We start from the raw sequence: 22287 nt of genomic DNA, 5'->3' as shown, positions 1-22287 counted from the left end.
GTGTTTGGGACCTGTGTTTGGGACCTGTGTTTGGGACCTGTGTTTGGGACCTGTGTTTGGTCCCAGGAGACAAAACAGCTTTTGAAAATCAATGACTTTTATGTAGTCCCCACCACGGTACTGATAATCTTGCTCTTTTGTCTCCTGCTCCTCTCTGAGAGGGTTTTTGCCTTTTCTGGATCTCATCCTGATCCCTTTCCTGCAGAACTAAATCCTGGCCTGGTGCTGAAATGAGTTGCTGCATTGTCTGTGGCTGTGCAGGGAGGGGAGGAGCTGGTTAATGTTAAACATTTTGGCCAAGGGCACCAAGGCTGCCTTTCCCTGGGTCCTGTCTAGCTGAAGGAGGAGAAGTAAATCATTTTTGGGCATTGTAAAGCATTGGAAGGAGCCTCCCAGGGCAGTGGTGGAGTCACCATCCCTGTGAGTGTCCAAAACCCACGTGGATGTGGCACTTGGGGACACGGATTAATGGTGAACATGGGGGTGGTTGGACTCGATGATCTTGGAGGTGTTTTCCAGCCTTAAGGATCCTGTGATTTTTCTCTGGGTCCTGTGGTTAGGATTGATTATTGCACAGCATTTCCATGGTGCTGTGCCCTCAGCACATCAGGGCAGGTGGGATGAAGGGGCTGATGGATGCCCACCAGGAGCCCGTGAATGAACCTTTAACACTGGCAGCATCACTACAGGTTCTGGTTTCCATCCTCTGCAGCTCATGGACAAGAAAAATCACACAATCCCAGACTGGTTTGGATTGGAAGGGACCTTAAAAGTCATCCAGTCCCTCCTCTGCCATGTTTAGGGACATTTTCCACCATCCCAGGCTGCTCCAATCCCTGTCCCTGGCCTTGGGCACTTCCAGGGATCCAGAGGCAGCCACAGCTTCTCTGGGCACCTTTGCTGTTATCCCAGGGTGACAGCTCCATCCTGGTCCTGTGGGGGACTTCAGGAGGAGAGGAATTCACAATGTAGGCTGTGAATTATTATCTGTATTAAGAAATACAGTTTTTTTCTCCAAGTTTTGAAGGATCATTCCTGTTGTTCGCTCTGAATGCTCTTTGTGCCTCTTCATGGCTGTGGTTTCCTTTATCTCCTCGCACCTGTGATGTCACAGCAATGAGCATGAGCTTTAAATATAAAATCTGTGCCATCTGGGAGGTCTGGGACTGGGGGTGGGGAGGAAGGGGAGGAGTTCCTCCCAAAAATCTGGTTAAAAATCAAACTGCTGGATTTGGAGTGGCATTCAGTCGTAGCTGCTTCTCTCTGTTTATTTTTCCTTGGGATTTGGAAACTCACACAGGGCCTGGATGCTGCAGTAGGAGATGGACACCTAAATTTGTGGTGTTTGCTATTGAGCCTTTCTTTAGAGAGAAAACTGGAGCAATATATTTATATATACATTTTATACATCAAGTTGACTGAACAAACTCTTCTTACCAAGTCACTGCTGCGTTTTGAAGCAGGTGGAAGAGTTGCCATGGCTGCAGTGATGGTTTTTGGGCCTTTTTGAGGTTTTTAGGGCTGAAAAAGGGAAAAGAAAAATAAATAAAAAAATAATAAAAAAAGATGATTTAGGTTTAGAGAAACACTACCAACAAAACCCCCCCCAAAACAAACAAATCTTTATCACATTTCCAATCTTCCATCTCCCCCCAGTTCCAAATGTGCTTTTTAAAGAGTTACAAATGCTTGTTGGCATAGAAACTGCAGAATGGAAGTGAAGCATGCAAATGTAAAAGGAGCCATTCTGCTGAGCAACATGGCCTGAGCCTCTGCAAAGCTGACTGAAATCTTTTACGAGGCCAAGAAAATTGTCCAGATGTTGCTTGAATTATAATGGCACTAAATATTTCAGTTTTTTTTTTCAATTTACATAAATCCAAAGCAGCTTGAAATGTAGGGAATGCAGCTCCATTAGCAGTGGGCTTTCTTCTCTTATGAAAGAATTTGTAGTCCAAAAATATTGCTAAAATGTGTTTGGCTCCGAGTAGTGCCAAATCCTCATTAAAACATGTGGATATTTCTGTGGTTTAATCTGCTAGAAATGCATTCAGGATCCAGTTATGTTAAATTAAGCAACAATATTGGCCTGGATGTTGTTTGAAATATTAAATGTGGCAGTCGGAACACCAAGCAAAATGTTTGCACATTTTAATCGTTGGAGGAGCAAATTTTTTTTTAAATTTTTTTTTATTCCAAGGAATGATCAAGAGTGCTTAAAAGCTGTCCCTGCTCTCCTCAAGCTGCTGCCTTGCCCCTGCCAGGTCTGTGCCATCCTGGTTCCTCAATCCCACCGTGGGATGGGGATGGATTTGTGTTGTGCCAGGAGGATGCTGCTCCCTTTGAGCATCCTCCTCACCCCTTTCCATGCTCCAAAATCCTTGTTTGGAATGTAAAAAAACCATCCTGGCCAGAGGGATTTGTCACCCCAAACTTGCCCTAAGAGGTTTTTCCTGCTGATGCTTTGCTCTGTTGGGGTGTCCTGGAGATTTCCTGGGATAAAACACCTCTGAACTCGCCTGGCTGGTTTATCCCAGTGCTGCAGGATGGAGCCTCTGTGCTGGAAAATGCTGTGGCAGGAGGGCTCCTTCCCAGCAGGGATGGCAAGGACACTTTGGCTTGCTGAGGATTTATTTCCTATTTATTTTCCCCCCCACCCCCAAGTTTTTAATTGTCCTGTGGTAAGGCAAGTCCTTCTTCCTGCTTTAATGCAGTAAGGAGGGAATTTGCAGTTGGGAATGTGGGAGGGGGTGGCACAAAGAGCCATGAAACTCTGCCTGTGCCCTGGGACATGGGGGTATAGAAAATAATACATATTTCATGTATCCTGGGACATGGGATATAGAAAATAATATATATATCATATATCCTGGTACATGGGATATAGAAAATAATATATATATCATATATCATGGTGCATGGGATATAGAAAATAATACATATTTCATGTATCCTGGTGCATGGGATATAGAAAATATCCCCATGGGAGGGTTTCTGATGGGGAAGGAGGGGCTGTTTGATTTTAAATCTGACCCATTGCCAAATTCTACACTGGAGCCTTTGTAACCCTCATTTAAAGTTAAAAATGAGGGGAGTGGGGTATGTGGTTTCTAAAGGGTTTTGGGGATTTTTGAATGGCTCCTTGTGCTGCATCAAGATGAGCTCAGAGCAGGATGGTTCTGCCTGTACCTGTGTGTGATTTGATAGCATTCACACCTCTTTGTTGTCAGACATCAAAAGGGTGGGAGGTTGGTAGGCTCGAAATTCAAACAAGTTTGACTTTCCCTTTTTAGTATAAAGTTCATATTTTCTGTGGGATGGTTTTGCAGCTTTGTTTTAAAAAATAACATACCACAACAAATCAAAAACCCCTCCAAACCCTGAATTCAGTGCAATTTTCTTTATTCTTTTAATTTCAAGCATATGTAAATCTATATATATATATAAAAGTCAAGCTATATATATATATATATTTATATATATATAACTATCTGATGATAAATGGGGTTGGTTAATGATTCATGATGGAAGAAAGCAAGCACAGAAATAAGGCACAGTGGAATGGGGTCACTGCTGAAAATGTCTTTGCTAAAGCAAATGGGAGCACTGGGGAGGGCAGGCAGAGCTCCAGAGTGGGAAGGGAATCAGCACAATCCCAATTTTGGCTGGGATTTGTGGCTCTGGAATGCAGCACGTGGAGGGTCCCACCAACGCTGAGGGAATGTGTCCAGGGCTGGGAAGGGGCTGGAGAATTCCTGAGGGAGCTGGGAAGGGGCTGGAGAATTCCTGAGGGAGCTGGGAAGGGGCTGGAGAATTCCTGAGGGAGCTGGGAAGGGGCTCAGCCTGGAGAAAAGGAGGCTCAGGGGGAATTTCTGTCTCTGCACAAGTCCCTGGCAGGAGGGGACAGCTCAGGCTCTGCTCCCAGGGAACAGGGACAGGAGGAGAGGGAACAGCCTCAGGGTGGACAGCAGCAGGAATTTCCTCCTGGAAATGGTTCTTCAGTGGTTGCCAACCATTGGAACAGGCGGAGTGTTCAAACAACGTGTCCCCAAAATCTTGGGGACATGGATTAGTGGTGGCCACAGGGCTGGGGGAATGTTGGGACCTGATGGTCTATGGGGATTTTTCAGACCTTCATGACTCTGTGAACTTTGGGAGGTTTGATTTAGCAGTAAAGCCTGGGTTTTTTGAAGGGGGGCACTCACTGGGATGTGGTGAGCAAAGGGAGGTGTCAGTGCCAGCCCTGTTTTACCCACCAGCTTTATTTTTATTATTTGCTGCAAGGGGTCTTTCTCTTCATCTTTAAGTTGGGTTCCTGGTTTTGCTGCACTAATACTTGCTTAACACTTCATTTTCCATGTGGGATAAGGGCAGCTGTCTGAAAACTGAATTTTCTGATGGGATGCAATAGGTGTTTAATAGTGAAGCATCATTAGCTGGGCAGGACAAGTTAGGCCAAACATGCAGAAAAATCTCCTTATAGAAATCTCCTATAAAAAGTCTGGAGAAGGATCATCCTGCAGGCTGTGGATGTGAGGAGTGCTCTGTGGGGAAGCCTGGAGCTCTCCCTCTGCTCCTGGGCCTGGCTGTGTCTCCTCAGCTGGCAGGGAATCCTGGAGATCTTTTTTGGAGGGCCCTGCTCTGCCTCCCTGGCTGGTTTTTCTTGGCTTTTGCATGAAAACACGGCTGCAGCTCCATTCCCCAAGTGCAGCAGAGTCATTATCAAAGCTGCCTTGGTGCACTGCTCTGGGCCTGGATTTGAGGTCATGATCCAGCTGCTGAAAAGTTTCATGTGAAACTCCAGAGTTACCAAGTTAATGGCTTGCAAAATTGCTGGAGGAAGGGAAGCTGACTCCAGCAGTCCTTGAGTTTGTTTAACTGGAGCTCAGGGGTGATCAAGGCTGGCATTTGGCTTCCTGTTGCAGAAGAGAAATACTCAGGATTTATTTTTTTCCTTATTTCCTGTTATATTTTATATTTTATATTTTATATTTTATATTTTATATTTTATATTTTATATTTTATATTTTATTTTATATTATATATTTCATTTTATATTTTATATATTTATATTTTATATTTTATAATTTATGTTTTATTTTATTTTATCTCTGGTGTTATCACCAAACCAGAACCAATGATTTCTACTTTTTTCCTCTGGGGTGAGGCTTCATGAGAGTGGAAGAGAAACTTCCAAAGGTCCATCATACTTTTGATGCACATTTGAATTCAGCAGATCAGCACTGGCAGGGAGAGTCTAGGCCCTGTACATCCCTTTGCTGTTTCTTATATAATAAAATATAAAATATAAAAATGGTCTTTTTTTAAGTATGCAGAACTTCTTCTCCCTGGTAGAATCCTGCCTTCCCTTGCTTTGCTTCCCAAACAGATTCTGTTTCCTGTGGCCAAGAGTGGGCAGAGGAGGAATGGGGCAGACGTTCTGCAAAGTTCATCTTTCCCAATCTCTGGTTCACAGCTCTGAGAGCTGCTTGTTATTGCAGAGTTTTGTGGTTGGATTGGTTTATTTCTTCCTAGTGTTTCACTGTATTTTGGGTCCTTCAGTTGAAAATGTTAACAAAATGAAGCTCTGTGCCTCCTTGTGAGGCAAATGAATGGGTTTTATATAGGGGGAAGATTGGAGGGAAGTTATTTTTGAAATAGTGGTTTAATTTTTGTTGTGAATCCACTGCCTAATTTTAAAGTGCACTGACCATTTGCCTCGTGCTGTAATGTCTGTACACAGGGAGGAGATGTTCTTCTGGAGGAATGGTGTGGAGCTGTGTCAGGAGAGGTTTGTGGAGATCAGGGCAAGGCTCTTCCCCCAGAGGCTGCTGGCACTGCCCAGGCTCCCCAGGGAATGGGCACGGCCCCGAGGCTGCCAGAGCTCCAGGGATGCCCAGGGTGGGATGTTGGGGGGTCTGGGCAGGGCTGGCTGATCCTGGGGGTCCCTTCAATTCAGGATATTCTGTGATTCTAAAAATAGATTTGAAAAACCTTATCTGAACTGGCCACCCAAAAATCAGTGTGTGACCCTTGATATAAAACTTATTTTTTTGTTCTACAGAGCTTTCCTGTGGGAAAGCATCACAATGAACTCGCTAGTCTTAGCCTTGAGCTCCACACTCTGTCCTTGCCTCTGTCCTCCAGAATACAGCAAAGCTGTAGCACTGTGGCTCTGGAAGCCCAAGCAAATAGGATGGTTTAATGCTTTGGATATTAAAAGAAATCCCATGAATGTCACCCGAAATTCAAACCTGAGTTCAGAGGTCTCCAGCATCCATCAGCTCATTGTCCCTCCCTGCACAGTTAAATTTGATAGGAAGTGCTGTCATCTCCCTCCCTTCCCAAGTTTCATTTTGTTTGATCCCATCTTTTCCCCCAAACCTTTGCCAGGTGTTTCATGCATCTGCATTAAAACCCCATAACGAGCTCATGCCCTTGCCCTGGGGGCTTTGACTTGCAGCCCAGTTATCTGACAAAACATTTCTAAGGAACTTCTCGGAATTTATTGCTCCTGTTGGTTGATTCCAATGTGTCTGACTCCTTTTATGAGTCTGGCCTGTGTCCTGGTGTCACAAATTCACCCACATGGCATCCACCCACTTTCAAACTTGGCAACCAGCATAAAGAGCTCCTTAGTGATTGCAAGATCACTATTCTGCATAAATATTTCCCCTCCCCTCCAAAAACATGTTGGTTAAGGGAATATCAGACAGGGGGAGAAAATACTGATGTGTTTGTTACGTACATTATGTGGTTTGGGGTTTTCTGGTTGTTTTTAAATAATGGAGGATTTTATTCAAGGGAGCTTGAGGCGCTCAGACTTCACTGGAATTTCAATTTGACTCATCTCATCTGGGCTGTCCAAACACATTCCTTGCTGGCCCAGCTTGGCCAGTTGAGGTGACTCAGTAAATCAGCAGCTGAGCATGACTTCACATCGAGTTCTCCTGTACCCTGTTCCTCTGCTCCATACTTTTGTGAAGGACCACTCCAGAAATTTTTGGCAGTTAGCTCTCCAAACCTTGATTTTAAATTGATTAAAAATGGATACATTAATATTGCCTACTATTCCCATCTTTTATTATAAATTGCTTTATAAAGGCCTAATTATTGTTACAATATCCCTAAGCAAATCACCATGTATCTATCAGGCTCTTTTTTACCTGGTGATGTTTAGATGTTTTTTCTGCTTTACTTTTGGTCAGGAAGAGCTAGATGGCTTTTCTTGTTTTTCCCCCAGAAGTCATTCAGTAGTCTCCAAAACTCCTCCAGGCTGTGGCATTGGTTGGAATGAAATTCAGTAAATTGCTGTACTTGGGAAAGGATGCACATTGTTGGTAGTCTGGGGGATTTTGTTTCCAGGATTCCTTGACAGCAGCAAGATTGGAACCTTGAGCTGGTGGTGCTGAGCGCTCTTCAAGTCAATGGACTGAAAAAAACATTGAATTTTTCAAGCCTGAGGGCGGGACCCTGTGGAGTTCTGCTGGACATTTGCAGGGTTTGGGGTTTTTATGGTACTTTTTGTTTACAGATTGCCCTCCAGGTGATTGATTGGTCCTACTGTGGGCATGTTGAAGAGGAGAGCAAGGCTGCTCTGTCAGGAAAGTGGCCTTGTCAAGTTTGGAACTCTTTTGGAATATCTGGAATGCTGGAGTGCAAGGCCTGAAGTGTGAAACATCCACATTTCATATCAGATTTAGTGCTGGCCATTCAGTCCAGTAACAACTCTGGGATTCTCCAGGGACAGGGAATGGTGAGGCTTTGTCCCTTACGTGGAGGAAGGAGGGTTTTCTTGTTCCTGTCACCTCCTGTTTGTGCAGCTCCCGTGGCTTTTTCTTCCCAGTGGATCCTACCAGGAACAGGAGAAGTTTGGAGCTCTGTTCCCTTGGATGTAAAGATCACCTTCTCAGGTAGAGATTGCAACCCAGCCTCAGCCCAGGCACGCTGGGAATGACCTCTGGGAGGGCATTTGAGGAGCCATAATTTTATTTGCTGTTCCCTTGTGTCCGTTTTTCGCCATTTCTGACGGATTTGTGAGAGGTGCTAAACTCCAGAGGGTGGGGGCACTGATTCCCTTTGTAAATGAGCCTGTGGATAACTCAGCTCTGACACTTTTGCCCTCCCTCCCGTTTCACGCCCTCGCAGAGAGGTTGTGTGTCACTGCTTTAGGATTTACTGCCTTCCCAGGAGGATCTGGTGGGAGTGGGTCTGGGAGAAGAGTTATGGCTGCACAGAAGGGCTGGCTTCTCTCTTCCCTACCGTGTGTCTGGGGGAAAAGTTGGGCTTAAAACTGCCAAAACATATCTACAAGATGTTAGCACTTTTGTTTTTTACGAAGCTTGTGTTGACTCTTCAGCCTTTGTTGGAGGCAGGTGTGTTTGAGCTGTGTCTTTTGGAGCGATGTGGCAGGAGCAGGACAGCATTTCCCCCTTAGATTGCTCCTCTACAGGACCCACCATCCCTGGCACAGGGTAAGGAAATCACTCTGGGTTTTGCTGTTTTTTTTCTACCTGTCCCCAAGGAAACAATACAAATGCTATGCCCCGAGTGTGTATCCATTGAGGGAAAACGGGATTTTTAAATAGTAATGAACTCTGGTTTTCCCTTAGTGCAGTAAACCAATGGTTCATTAGTGAAATACATTAATAATTCTCTTATGAACCCTGTTGGTAGGTGAATCTGCTTTAATTCCTTTGTGTCAACAAGAGCTGCAGGTATGGATGTCTTTGCTACATGAAATAGAAAAAAAGGAAGAAAGCAATGCTTGCAAATTGGTCTTTGTTTCCAAGGAAACAAATTTGACATGCTTGAGCTGTGTGAGATGCAAACACCGCTCCATTCAGCAGACATGCCTCAGGATTTTATGGTCTGAATATTATTTTTAAACTACCTCCAATTTCCAGGCAAGGCAGAGGATGGGAATAGAATTTGTTGGCAGGGTTTATCAATCAGTGAAGGCGCTGGGCGGTGTCTGGGATTGCCCAGGGTGGCGCGGAGGGAATTGATCCTGCGCTGGGAACAGAGGGCTCTGATGAACCCCCTGGGAAGGGCCAGCCTGGGGCCAAATGGCCTTTGGTGATCCTTCAGCAGGAGGAGAGGTCTGAGAGGAGCACACTGAAGTAATGTGGTTTATCCTGGGTCACTTTACCAAATGTTTTGTGCTCTAAAAATATTTTAGTAAAAAGCGGCTCGCCAGCGCTTGGCGTGCCGGGCTGCCTGGCGCTCCCGAGGCCGACACGGGCCCAAAGAATTTGCTAAAAAGCTGTGACTTGGTGTTGAGGACTGGGCTGAATTTATCAGGGAAGGGATGAGGGAACAGGATCATGAGTTGTTTGCGTAGTGCATCTGGCACAGATGTGCTGGGGCCTGATGAAAATCTTGGCGAGGACTTGGCTCGTGGCGTTGTACAGAACGGCTGCAGTGTTGTTGTGATTCCCTTGGAAGTTTTGTTCGGGAAAAAAGCTGGTTCAGTGTTCAGCTGCCACCCTGGTGTTTCCTGAAACACTGTGTTGATAAAGTCACTTGTTTTATTTTTGAATTTTCCTCCAGCTCCAGCTCTGGAGCAGACAGTGCTCGTGTTCCACGGGAAGCGAACATGGCTCGGCAGAGCACACACAATTCACGGATTTCAACACCCAGAGTTGGTTTTGGCCTAGGCCCAACATGAGGAACAGGATATATATGTTCCAACTTTGTTGGGATTGAATAACCAATTTTTGTCCTGGGAAAGCTTTACTTTTGCACTGTCTTTGCTTTGTGGGGTAGTTCAGTGAGCTTGAAGGGATCTGCAGGGGACATGCAAAGGATATGTGGGGAAATACAAGTTTTAAAGGAATAGTCAAGCTCCTGTGCACATCACTCAGAGTATGCAGGGCTTTATTCCCCAGGTGTGCTCTGACATTGTGTGTCTTTCGTATTTTGTTGCTTGAAAACCTGGGAAAGATTTAAAAAAATATCCTCTATTAATTCTTCCTTGAAACAGCCCTACTGCATCGAGGGGACAAGGCAATGATGGAGGAATTGCAGAGCTGAAGAGTGAAAAACAAACCTCTCTTAAAATTCAGGTCCTTAGGAAAGCATAGCATGACGTGTGTTACACTGCAGTCTCTTTTCCTCTCTTTCATCCTGCTGTTTAACTTTCTTGCAAATGGAGTTAAAATAACCTTCAAGGAGTTCAGGGTAGACTGGGGTAGGTTTAGCTTTAAGATGGCTGAGAAGCACTATTTGCATTGCCAGCTAAAAGCCTTGCTTGAAGCCCGTTGAGCGAAAAAATAATATTAATGGCATTTCATGAAAATATTGTAATTTGTGGAAGGCCCAGAGTGACAAATTGGCTGGTTTGAATATCACTGGGAAATGCTCCTTTTGCACAAGGCTTGCCTGAGACAGGATTTTCCTTGCTTTTGTTCTAAAACAAGATGCTCGCTGCCTAAAAATGCCTGTGATCCCCGCAGCGAGAGCTTCGCCTCCTTGACAAGAGGATGGGAAGAGGAAGGTTGGCCGGATCGGGATGAATCCTGCACCTTTTTTTTTTTTTTTCCCCCTCTTTTTTTTTTTTTTTTTGTTGCTAATGACACTTCCTTATGCTTACATTTCATTAAAGCTCTGAAATGGCTGAAGATCAGCCCGTACTGAGCATGCTCCGGGGTGGAGGCTGCACCCATGGAGTGAGATGGATTTGTGGCTGGAGGAGGGATAGGCCTGGAGTCAGGACCTGGAGGGACCCGCAGCCGGGATGGAGGTAGGGCAAATCCATCCCTTCCTTGCCGTGCCCCTGGGCTGGGGCAGCCAGGAGACCGGATGGAGAGCAAACTGTTGGAATTGATTCAAAAAGCAGCGCAGTTAAACCACTGACACGAGATGGCTTCAAACGCTTCCTGCGGATCTGCGGGGAGGGGTTTGGAGCGGTGACCTTTGCCGGCTGGCTGGCCAGCGTGGAGAAGGGACCTGTGCAACGTCAGGGTGGTGACACGAGGTGACAGCAGGCAGGGGCTGCAGCCAGGGCTGAGCCTTCATATTGGCAGGCACGTGATCGCGTCTCATCGTGAGCTCGGGCGTTAATTATTATTAATGGGGGAACCTTGCAGGGCTCAGACCCGCTCGGAGCGGTCTCAACCCAGATCCGTCTGGGATTGTGGGAGGGTGAAAGAATGTTAAACTCAAACTCCCCTCTTTCAGACTTATTTTGCATTCCAGTGGTGGCAAACAAACCTTGCCACATCAGGTCCTCCAAAGTGGCATGGAGAGGAGGGAATGTGCACGTTTATTCCTTGGGTTGAGGGTTTTTTCTGTGCTCCTTGCAGGGGTTCACTGTGTTGGTGAGTGGGTTTGGGGGAAGGCAGTGCGAGTTGTGCTCGGTTGGGCTCTTGGATTTCACTTTTTCCAAGGAATGTGTAAGCTCCAGCAGGTATGTGCTGCATGAGCCGATCGACTCCAGTTGTTGTACAAGCACGCAGCGTGGTGAGGTGCCAATAAAACATTTACATTGGCTCTGGATATTTGTGTTAGTGAGGTGTAGGGGAGCTTTGGGTTGGTGTGGAGCAGGGGGACATCAGCTCCCTCTGACCTGTCCCCTCACACGTGGTGGTGTGGCATGGGGGGCACACCTCTGTTGTGGCCTGCTGTTGGTACAGGTAAGGCGAGGGGTTTGCTCTGTCAGCACTGTGAATCCTTGGGTGGCACAGAGTTACTGACTTTGTGAGCAGAGATCTCTGTGATAACAGGCTGGCTGTGTGCTGTAAGGTACATCAGCTCTTCCTCCAGGGCACCTCTGGCCGCTTTTTACAGCTCAGTTCAAGGGGTGACAGGCATAGATTTGATTTTATTGCTGTGTCCCAGGTGATGGGCATTCTGCAGGATGAGTCACTTCATTACCTGAAGTAACTTGCCTGTTTATTGCCTGGTTCCATCTTTCTTGTGAACCCAACTCTTCCTCGGTGCTTTCTGGGCCTGTTTTGCTCCATCAGCCCTGTGCTGAGCTGGTGACCAGTTTGCTTACTGGGCTGGCTTTTATGTTCCCTGCATAAAATCCTGCTGGAGCCCAGCTTGCTGGCCAGGCAGAACTTCTCCTGCTCTTTAATGGTCACTGCCTTGTTTATGGCTGGATGAACGCACAAAGAGAAGCATTTCTGTAAAACAAACAGCATTGTGATCGTACAGCGACAGGGAAAGGGGGTTGATTTTCTTTGGCTCAGATGGGGGCTGCCTTTATGGCTTTGCAGAATTCGCCCCCGTGGCTTTTCCTCCTTGTGTGACTCTGGCAGCACAGGCGATCTCAGCCCCAAGTTTTCATGTAAGGCCTGGTTCTCTTGATGAGGAAATTCGACTTAATCAGTTTCAGCTGCTGGAAACCCACTGGCGTGCTCGTTCCTATTGTGCTGTGGGAAGGTGTAAGGTAGCCTTAAAGACCCACTGCCACCTTATGGCAGTTGCTGAGAAGCAGCGTCTGTGGAGCCAATTCCGTACACACATCATGCTCGCTCCATTTCTCCGCTCCTCTTAACCAGGGATATTTGCATGGAGGCAGGAGCTTTGTTTTTACAGAGTTCATCTGCGCCTTCTGTTCCTTGCAGAAATTTGATAAAGCCAGCAGGACGGCTGGGAGAGCCATCAACAGGCACTGTTCCACAGGAGCTCATGATCTGGGGAGAGACACAAAGGCTTTGTGGAGCACTGCTTCTCCTCCAGTGAAGGACTTGCTTATTTTCATGGCAGTGCCTTAATCCTTTTAAAAAATAGGTGTGAGGTCAAAGAACAGGGCCACGCTGAACACGTGAGGCTCGCTGGCAGGATCTCCAGCGCTGGTTGCAGCAGGAGGAGGAGGATGGAATGTGCACAGCCATTTTCCCAGGGCACTGCAGGATGGCTTTGCACTGACAAACGGGGCCAGTGTCCCCAAATAAACCAATAAAACCTTGGTCTGTGGAGCAGTGAGTGTGCTGGGGGTAGAGAATGCTGGATTTAGGAGCCTTCTCCAGCAAGGCTGTGTTTGTACTGTAGGAGCTCTTGATGTGCCGTAGCTGAATGGAGTGGAGAAATGGTGGATTTAGAGCTCCAAAATAGAAGGAGCTGTGGTTACTGTAAGTTAAAGCTGAAGGAATTTATAATTGGGAACTGTTAGGAATACAGTATGTTCTAAATTACAGCTGTCTGGCCAATATGCTGCTAAATAAAGTTCTAGGATTGCCCTGTAAATGAAATATTCAACGCATATTCTTATCAAAACATAGCAACATCTCCCAGAGAGCTCACATCTCAATTGCTGTCCAAGAGGATATTTTTCCTTTTTTTTTTTTTCTTTTTCCTTTTTAGCACGTATGATTTACTCAATGCAGCATCTCAGGGAACATTTCTTGTTTCCTATTAAGTAAATACAGTTTTCAACTCTGCTGGGGAAAAGGGGGGAGGAAGGGAGATGGTTTGGAAGCTTTGGGGGAATAAAAGCAGGTTTGAAAGCTAGGGAAAGCTCTGATTCCAAAAGATGCCTGTTCTTTCAAAGCTCTTACCTGAGCCTGGAGGTGAACATTGGAGGGTGCTGGGGGTACCCAGTGTGTCCTGGGACATTGTGATTGAGAAATGTTGTATGTAACAACATACAGTTGAAGAGCAAAAGGAAAGTTTGAATAGTGGTGGAGCTGGAGAATGTTTCTGCACTGCTGTAATCCAATCGGGATTCCAGCAGAAATGCTCATCTCATACCCAAATCCCTTCAGTTTTTGAGATTGCTTCTGAGGAGGCTGGAAGGAAGCATCAGATTTGATCAACTGGAGGGTCTTCAAGTAGAGGAGCCTGATGGAAAAAAGGAAATAAGGAAAACCCTCTGTATTTTGCAGAGCTAAATATTGTTCTTCCTATAAAAAGAAAAGCCTCCTTTTGCCTCCCACTTGGGCTTCCCCTGCAAGGGAGCTGTGAAAATGCTGGACTTAATGGTGTCATTAAGCAAGAACCCTGAGGAACCTGGTGTCCTTTGTGAAGGGAGGTGTTTGTGCTGCTCCTTTCCTCCTGGAAATGTGGCATTTGTGAAAAAGGTGTTTGAGCCTCCAGTCAGAGAAAGGAGGCCGGAGACCATGGAGTGAAAATACCCTGTGATCTGTGGGTCCTGGCAGGTTTGGAAAGGGGATGTCAGGTGTGGTGGGAAGGCTGCTGGAGGGCACTTGGGTTAAATAAAGGGCACAGCTTCTCAGGGCACGGGCCTGTTCTCATCCTCCATCATCAGCAAAACCTCTTCCACAGCCAGCCTGGAAAAGGGACTGTGACTGCGGCCGTGCAGCACCCAACTCTCACCAAGGAGGGCAGGGGGGTCCCGGGCAGGAGGCACCTCTCCCACAGCTGATGGCTGTGCCCTGGCAGCTTCTCGCTCCTTCTGGATGACATAAATGTGAGGTTTCACTGACTGACACCCCGGCATCCCCCGTGGCAGAGATGCTGCTACGGCGCCGATCGATCGCTTTACTCAAGTTGGTTGTTGAAGCATCTGCAGTGCCCTGATGAGCTCTGCTTTTTCCTTTTTGTTTTTAAACAGTGTTTAGTGCTTTCAAGGATGGCCATGAGATGTGAAAAGCGTCTCTGGAAGCATCTGCTCTCAGTGTATATTTAACCTCAGCAGTGAAAACATGTCTGGTGTGGAGATGCAGTGGGGAGGCTGCGGCTGTGCCGCTGTTCTCCGGCGTTATTTTATCTCAGAAAGGGAATGTTGACTGGGGTGGATCATTGACACTGCCTTTGTTAATATCTTCGTTTCTATTTCTGGGCTTTTAATGAAAGCTTGGTAATTTCATGCTGCAAGGAAGGGCAGCACGTCAACTGTTTTAAAGCCATCTTTGGTTTGAAGTACAGTAATCTTTTGATGCGGTGGATAATGCAACTTCTGTCTGCATAGCTGGGGTTTGTTGCTTTTGTTTGGGGATTTTTGAATTTGTCTTTAAATGAGTTACCTCTATACCTCTCAGCGACTGAGAGAAAGGCCAGGAAAATCTCATTTTGTGTATATTAAAACTTAAGATTCAGATCAAACGAAAACCCGGTGGGTGAAAGAGCGATCCTTTCTTTATACTGTCACCTCAAATACTCCTTGCCTATGAATTTCAATCATCTCGATTTAGCCTTGTGTGTTTTAACTGTTTAGTAGTGAAACTTCTCCAGAGCGTGGAGAGGAAAACAGCATCCTCATGGCCGAGGGAGATCCGTAGCAGCTCTTTGCTGCTTTAATTATTGCAGCTCTGCAAATGTGCCTGGCCACGGTGGTGAAAGAGCTGCTGGGACTGGAGGAAACGTGGCTTGTGGAGGTTTCCAGCCATGGCTGTCGTGCTGTGTCGAGGCCTGGACTCGCTTGGTGCTGGGCAGGGCAATCATCATCCCCAGGCTCCACCAAACCTCCCCACGGATTTGGATGGCTTTTTCCTCCCTCCAGTGCAGGCTGCTCCCTGCCCTCCCCTCCCCAGCTCACTGTCACACATTACACTCCACTCTCTTCGCTGTAGTTTCTCCTCTTAAAGAGAACTCTTCCTTCAGGAGGACGCTCTCCTGTGCTCTCCTCTTTTTGGAAAGCTGTTTTTCCTTCGGCCAAGAGCGCGCGGGTGGTGCCACGGGGCCATGGCGGAGTTTCCTCTTCCTCCTGGTCTCTTCCCCGAGGTTGCCGGCCGCCCTCCCCCTGCTCGGGGGGAGGTTCTCCAGCCTGACACCCGGCTCCAGCAGCCTCCTGCTCCTGCCTCCGATAAATGCCAGTCTTCCTTGAATCCCTTCCAGCCGAGCTCTGCTTACAGATGTTCCTGAGAGCTGCTCTGGCAGTTTTACTGGGAGCCTGAGCAGATATGAAGGTTGCCAAGAGTTTATGCTTAATTGTGAAATGGAACAGAGACAAACAACTTTTATTTTGAAGCTAAAATTTCTTCTGTTATCTTGCCTGGCTGGGCCAGTAGTATTGTAGGGTTTGACATAGGCTGAGCTTAGAGCTCCTGCACCTCGTAATGAACTATCCCTTCGTTAGGGTGAGGATGAGGATGGATCCATGAGGATGTCCCTTCATTCCATTCCCCCCTGCTTTTCCATGACTGTGTTCGTGATACCCTTTCAAAGTCAGTTGTACCAGGTCAGGTTATTAATCCCCAAAGTGAAAATGATCTCCCTTTCAGATCAGCAGTAAGAATCTCGAAGACACTGTCTTGGACACTGCTCGCTGCATCAGTTTAACCCATGTGCCTTCATCCCAGCTCTCTGAGGTCGGGGGCTTTGCTGAGCACAACAAAATCAGCCCGGAGACATCCCCAAGCCACTCACATCCCTCCCTGTCCCTCCTGCCTCTCCTTTTCCCACGGGCAAGTGCTACTCTTGAAGGCCACGAGACAGCACTCTGGTTTAAAAAGCTTTCTCTTTTTTTCAGGCGAGTGATCAGTTTTGAGGCCTGGCGCCCTGTCAGAAAGTTGACAGATGATCTGCATTACCGGTGCGTCCCCGGGATGCCCGGGATAATCGCGCTCCAATGGACGCCCTGGAGCCGGCAGGTTCTCTGTGAAATGGCTGCAGTGGAGGGAGCAGTGAAATGGGCTCTTCTGGGCATGCTCACTCTGTAGAGGGAGCTTTATCACATGAGCAGAAACTGAATCACTGCTCATGAGGATCTGGAATATGCAACTCTTGGAGTCTTCACCAGAAGAAGACAACAGCTGCCCGCAGGTACCGCAGGGGTCTGTCCACCTCCCGTGCCTGGCGAGGCCCTGGCAGGGCAGGCTGTGTCCTGCCGGGGAAGGAGAGGCCTTGCAGAGGAGGAGCAGAGGCCGGGGAAGCATGGCCGGGGCTGTTTGTTGTTCATTTGTTTGGATATTCCTGCTCGCGGCCGCCCCGTGCGCGGGAGGGCAGGAGGGCTGGGGTGACCCATCCCTGTGGGATGACCCATCCCGCTGGGATCGCTGTTCCATGGGCTCCCAGTGGCCTCCGCACCCGGCATCGCAAACCTCGGGCTTTGTTTCCTCCTGCCTTTCATTTGTCTCCTGGGGTGGGGAGGCTCGCTTGGGGTTGGTTTGGTTCTGGGTTTTTTGGGGTTTTTTTTGGTGTTTTTAGGATTTATTTGTGCTTTTTAAGTGTGAAGTTTCTGGAAAATTCTCCGAGGAGCCCTCCCTGCTTGTAGCTCTTAGAAGAAAAAGGAGCAAAGCCTGGGGTGCCCGAGCTGCTCGAAGACTGAACTTCTAAAGGGGAGGAGAGGGCCTGTGGCCACATGGCACATCCTCACTGGGTCTCTTTTGACAGCTTCTGCCTGTGGCTCACTTGGGTGGAGGCCAGAGGCAACAATATTTTACCAGGAAGAAACAATCCTTTTTTATTTTGGGGTGACTTCCTCCCCTCTCTCCTCTTTGTTTTGTTGGTTGTTTTTTTTTTCATAGTAGCAATCCAAGGAAACAGCTGATTAAAAGGAAACATCCCTGGTTGATTTCGTGGCAGGAGGTCCTTGCCTGCAACATATTTTAAAACTCAGCCCCCTGGTTTCTGCCCTTGCTAGTTTTTTGTTTGGGTTTTTTTTTTTTCCCCTCTGTGATTTGTGTTACGTGCAAGAACTGTTGGCTGCCACAGACCTCGGTGAGATTTGGGATGGACACAGAAGGTCCCAGGGCTGTGGAAGGCACGGACACCCCTGCAGAACACTGGCCTGAGCTTGCTGTGCTCCAGGGAGACCCTCAAAGCTGCAATGCAGGCACAATATTGAATTTTCAGTCAAGGAGCAAGATGTGAAGATGGCATTTTAAAGATTAGGGAGCTTACACAGGACAATCTGTGATACCCTAATCTAAATATCTATCGTGTCTCCACTGGACTATAAATGTGCTCCTTGTTCATCATCCAGAAGAAAAGGAAAAGGCATCAGAAGTCACGAGGAGAGAGATGAGATTTCTCTTTAACAGTGAAGAGCTGAGGCCTTGACTTGCTGCCTGAGCAGCTCCACCCAGGGAGGAAATGGGCTTTGGGTATGATGAAGGCTGAGGAGACAACCAAAAAACCTGCTGAGGTGTGTGAGGTGTGCTCCTGTGTGCTGGTGGCCACGGTGACACCGGTGTGGCACCGGCTGAAAGCGCCCAACGCTCCGTCCCTGCCGGCGGGGCCCTCGGGAAGCGTCTGCAGAGACGCAGAAAAGCCTGACCTACTTTGCAGGGAGGAGAGCTGCTGAGGTCTGGGTTTGGCACTGCTTCTCAGCAAGGGTTAAGAGACCAAAGTGGAGCCTTTGGGTCTTGGTTTTGTTCCGTTTCTTGTATTTGACTGACTGTGCAGTGCCAGCACAAGCTCTTGCCCTCGTCCCAGAACATGTTTGGGTAGAACTGGGCTCTGTGGCACACATGGGGCATATTCCTGCAGCTCAGCCTCTGTGAGACCAGCCCTGGGCAGGGGGCAGAGGCAGCTCCATGTCCTGACTTCCCTGAGCTCTCCCATTCGGTGCCCATCTCCTAAGGAATGTGTGCACCTCATGCAGTGGCAGCGAGTTGTTTTATTCAGGTAAACAAGGAGTTCTAAGGAGCTTCGCTCTCCTGGCCAGCTGGTTTGGGGGAGGGCTGGCTTGGTTCCTGCTGCTCCTCTTTGTTTTCCTTTTGCTGCTTTTTCCTGAAGTTTTTCCTTCTCGCCTTCCTGCTCGTGGAGCTGAGAGTGGTCGAGGAATGGCCGCAGCGGGAGAGTGACCGTGTGTTGGGGTCAGCCCAAAGGCTCGGGGCACTGACGGCGTGTGCTCCCTGCTTGCAAGCCTTGGAGGACCATATGTTCCTGCAGTGACATGGAATGTCAGTGATTTGGAAATGAATCCCTGAGTTTATAATCCTCAACCACCGTTTTCAGCCAGGTTTTTTTTGGGTTTTTTTTTCTGACTCCTTCGAATTCAGAGTTTTGACACCGGCCCCTCTTTGCAGACCCTTGTGGCCCCTCGTGTTTCCAGTGGGATTTGTCCCTCTTGTGCCCGTGTGAGCTCTTTGGTCTCTTGGGTGGAGGATACGTGTCTGGCTTTGCTGTAGGGTGCTGTTGGTCCTGGAGGGGGGCAGAGGAGGAGGGCAGCCTGCCAGGATTTACAGTAGTGAGGAAAGCAGCAGGAGCGAAGCTCTCAAACTGTACAAGCTAATTGGAAAGCATCCATTAGAAAAAAGAAAATATAGAAGGGGAGAAAATGTTGAGCAAGCTTTTAAAAGATATCCTGGACTCCAACACAACAGCTTGCATCCTCCAAAGCAGGTGATTTATTTATGTTTTTTCCTTCAGTCCCCATCAGGAGGGGGAAGGACGTGGAGAAGGGTCGAGGCAGTGGGGGTTTAGAAGGTCTGACGTGCAAGTGTCCTCCCTGCAACGCTGCCATACTGTGCCTGAGCAGCACAGTGGCTCTTGCAAAGGAAGCTTTTCACAACTTGTCCTTGTTCCAAGGATGAGGAAACCTCCAGCTCTTCTGGCATTTTCTCTCTGTTGTAAGTCAGGGCTGCTTTCACCTGTGAAGTATGATCAGCACAGACAGGGAGAGGGCTGGAATGGAACGGGGCTCTGAGCAACCTTGCAAGGCTTTTCATGGAGTTCTTGGTGTTAAATGAGGAACATTTCCCCTCCTCCTCTCCTCGTTTTCCTGTGTGCCTGCAAAAATACTCTGGTTTGCATTTAAAGGAGAAAACTGTATGTGCTGGGACTAAGCCAGCTTGTTTATTTAAGGGAAATACCATATTTCCAACCCTTTCTCTCACAGAGGAAGGCTCGGCAGAGGATGGCAGACTGGGCTGGGGATTATATTTTTAGGTGACATCAAAGCACAGTTGTGATTCGAAGAAGCTAAAAATCATGGCTGGCATTTTGCATTGAGCCCTGCGAGTTCCTCCTCCCCACAGCCCCCACAGGGGTTAACCTCTCCCTCCAAAGCAGATGGATTTTCACCTAAATCAAGGAGGAGAAAAGGAGCAAAAAGAAACAAAAACCATCAGGAAAAAAAAAAACCCAAAAAACAACAAACCCACCACCATCACCCCCCCAGGCTTCTCCTTTTCCATGCTTTTGCCGTTTGCCTGTCCCCAGGGGGGTGTTTGTGGCGGGGGCCGTGGCGCTGGGCAGGGACACGGGCCCTGTGTCCCTGTCAAAAGATGGCAGGTCCGTGTGTCCGTAAACAATGCGGTTATGAAATGGCAGCGCGGCCGCGCTGAGCATGCTCGGGAGCTGCCTGTAGGGGGAGGCGAGCCAGAAAGATGATCTAATTCCGTGCAATTCTTGGGATTGAAGGAAAAGACCAGGCTCCACTCTTAATGACAGAGCAGAAAAACCAGGCCCCACGCCGGGGACGAAGCCCGTAGGCCATGGAGGAGAGGGTGTGAGGATCTCCCACCTCCAGGACTTCGGGTGCTGGGCAGCGCTGTGTCGCTTTCTCGCCCTCCAGCAGAGTAAGGCCTTGGTGAGGTTTTGCTGTAGTTATTAGAGGGACAGGCCCGAGGGTGCAAGTTTTATGATTATGATTATTTTCATTATTATTTTGTTGTTATTTTTTTCTTTTCCCCCTTTCTCCCCGTCCGCTTTCCCGGCTCGCAGGCACCGCTGTCTCGCTGCTTGGCCGCGCCATGGCCGGAGATGACCCAGGTGGAGGTGGTGTGGGCAGCTCAGCCAGCTCCTCGTGGTCCCATGGGAACCCACGAGGGGCTTTCCCTCCTCTGCTGCCCCATGTGCCCTTTGGCTGGGCACCATGGGCATGGGCAGGGGGACAGGGACCTGCTCCGCTGGCTGCGGTGCTTTGGGGCGGGAGGAAGAAGAGCGTGGAGGCTGAAGAGGTTCCTGAGCCCCGTTGATGGGGGTGAGCTGCCTCCCAGCAGGAGACTGCTGGAATCTGCTTCCTCCAGGCTCCTCTTGGTGCTCTGGTTTTGTCCTGGCTCAGCCAGTTCCTGGGGACTGGGTGTTTCTGAAATGGCTGGTTTGTTTTTGCTAGAGATAGTGATGAATCTTGGTCTCCATTTTAGGGTTTTCTTCCCCTCCTCCCCTCCCGGGGGCTAGGAGAAGGCAGGCAGCAGCTGGAATCCTTGCTACCCTCAGCCTGTGGAAGGAGGGGACGCCTTTGTCTGCTCTGGATTTACATTTGCCTGCACACACAAGTTGCACTGGCTTTAACTCTACTGGGATGCAGCTAGATGGGCCTGGAAGCAGTGAGGAAGTGTAAATCGATCTCCCCTTTCCAGGAGGGCAGGGGCTCTGCAGACCCCCCTTGCCTGAAGCCTGCACGCCGTCGTGGAATGCCTTGTCTTGGGAGAAGTCACTTTAAGTCCTGTTGTGTTTCATGCACGTGTCTCCGTGTTCCCAGCTGTTGCATGCAGGGACTTGCACCTCTCTCTGTGCTTCCCCCCTTCTCGGGGGTTGACGTGTGTGGCTGGAATAGGAGAGAGGACATGGGGGTTGAGAAGGAAATGTTTCTTTTCTATGGAGAAGAGTCTGGATGAAAGGATTTCAGGAGACAAAAGAATTGCAAAGAATTTGATTTGGGAGCAAACTTCAGGCTGAGGGCAGTGCTTGTTGTGAGCTGCAGATAAAATTCCATGTTCACATGATTGCATGAGGCTTATAAGGAAGTGGCCTTAGCCTGAAAAAAAGGAGCTTTGAGACTGGTGACTGCTTTGTAGGCCAGGTATGCTGGTGGTTGTGTTTCCTTCCTTCTCCAGATGAAATGCTTCTGTTGTTTCTAATGACAGGCCCGTGGTCAGCGTCCCCACAAGCCTTGAGCCCAGGCCTTGCCCAAGCACAGTGCTGAGATCTGAAATGAGCAGCCTCCCCGTGCCTACAGAAGAAACACTCTCTTTCTACAAACATTCTCTTAATCATTGCTTCCTTTATAATTAACTACAAAATGTTTGTCTTCTCTTCAAGGCAAAGGTTATTACGAGCAGGCTGGTTTGGGTTGTGTTATTTTTATTTATATTTTTTTTTTTTAGGAGAAGGAGGGAAAAAATGAGTGAATAAGAATCTGCCGCTGTTGGGGTTGCATCATTTGGTGAGAGATTTGCCTCTGCCTTGCTCCGGCGTTGCTGCAGCCCTCGTTTTCCTGGCTGGTGGGAACTTTCCCTGGGGCTGTGTCCTGACTGGGGTCTGGTGTCACCTCGGAGGGGTTGGTGAGCAGCTGGAGGCTCCCAGGCAGGAGCAGTGCTGTCCATCCCAGAGGTGTTGGTGCATCCGCCGCCCCAGATGGGAACAGGCACTTTGAGGGGGTCTCCTGCTCCCAGCCCTGTTCCAGATGGACCTGCTGTGTGTGCACGGCTCTGCTCACAGCAACGCTGCTGCCGAGCCTCAGGTTCCCAGACCGTTGATTTTTAA

General features: G+C 48.3%; 1 protein-coding gene across 9 annotated transcripts in view; it reads left to right on the top strand.

Moving 5' to 3' along the window:
- Positions 1-22287, top strand: part of EHMT1 (euchromatic histone lysine methyltransferase 1) — a 119085-nt gene that overhangs the window by 38939 nt on the left and 57859 nt on the right. For 4 of the 9 annotated variants that reach the window (XM_033518333.1, XM_033518331.1, XM_033518332.1 and 1 more), the window contains exon 1: positions 16390-16674. The exons of 2 other annotated variants lie outside the window; for them this stretch is intronic. In XM_033518333.1, the coding sequence (XP_033374224.1) occupies positions 16612-16674 (63 nt within the window). In that variant the 5' untranslated portion in view covers positions 16390-16611. Of the gene's footprint in view, positions 1-10656; positions 10745-16389; positions 16675-20281; positions 20390-22287 lie in introns of those variants that run through there. 3 more of the 9 variants (XM_015644804.3, XM_015644808.3, XM_019008438.2) reach the window with 3 other exon arrangements.

This window comes from Parus major, chromosome 17 (assembly GCF_001522545.3).
Source record: "Parus major isolate Abel chromosome 17, Parus_major1.1, whole genome shotgun sequence".
In the NCBI taxonomy this organism is placed as follows: domain Eukaryota; kingdom Metazoa; phylum Chordata; class Aves; order Passeriformes; family Paridae; genus Parus; species Parus major.
The sequence above is the reverse complement of the archived record's forward strand: the minus strand, read 5'-3'. Positions and strand labels throughout refer to the sequence as shown.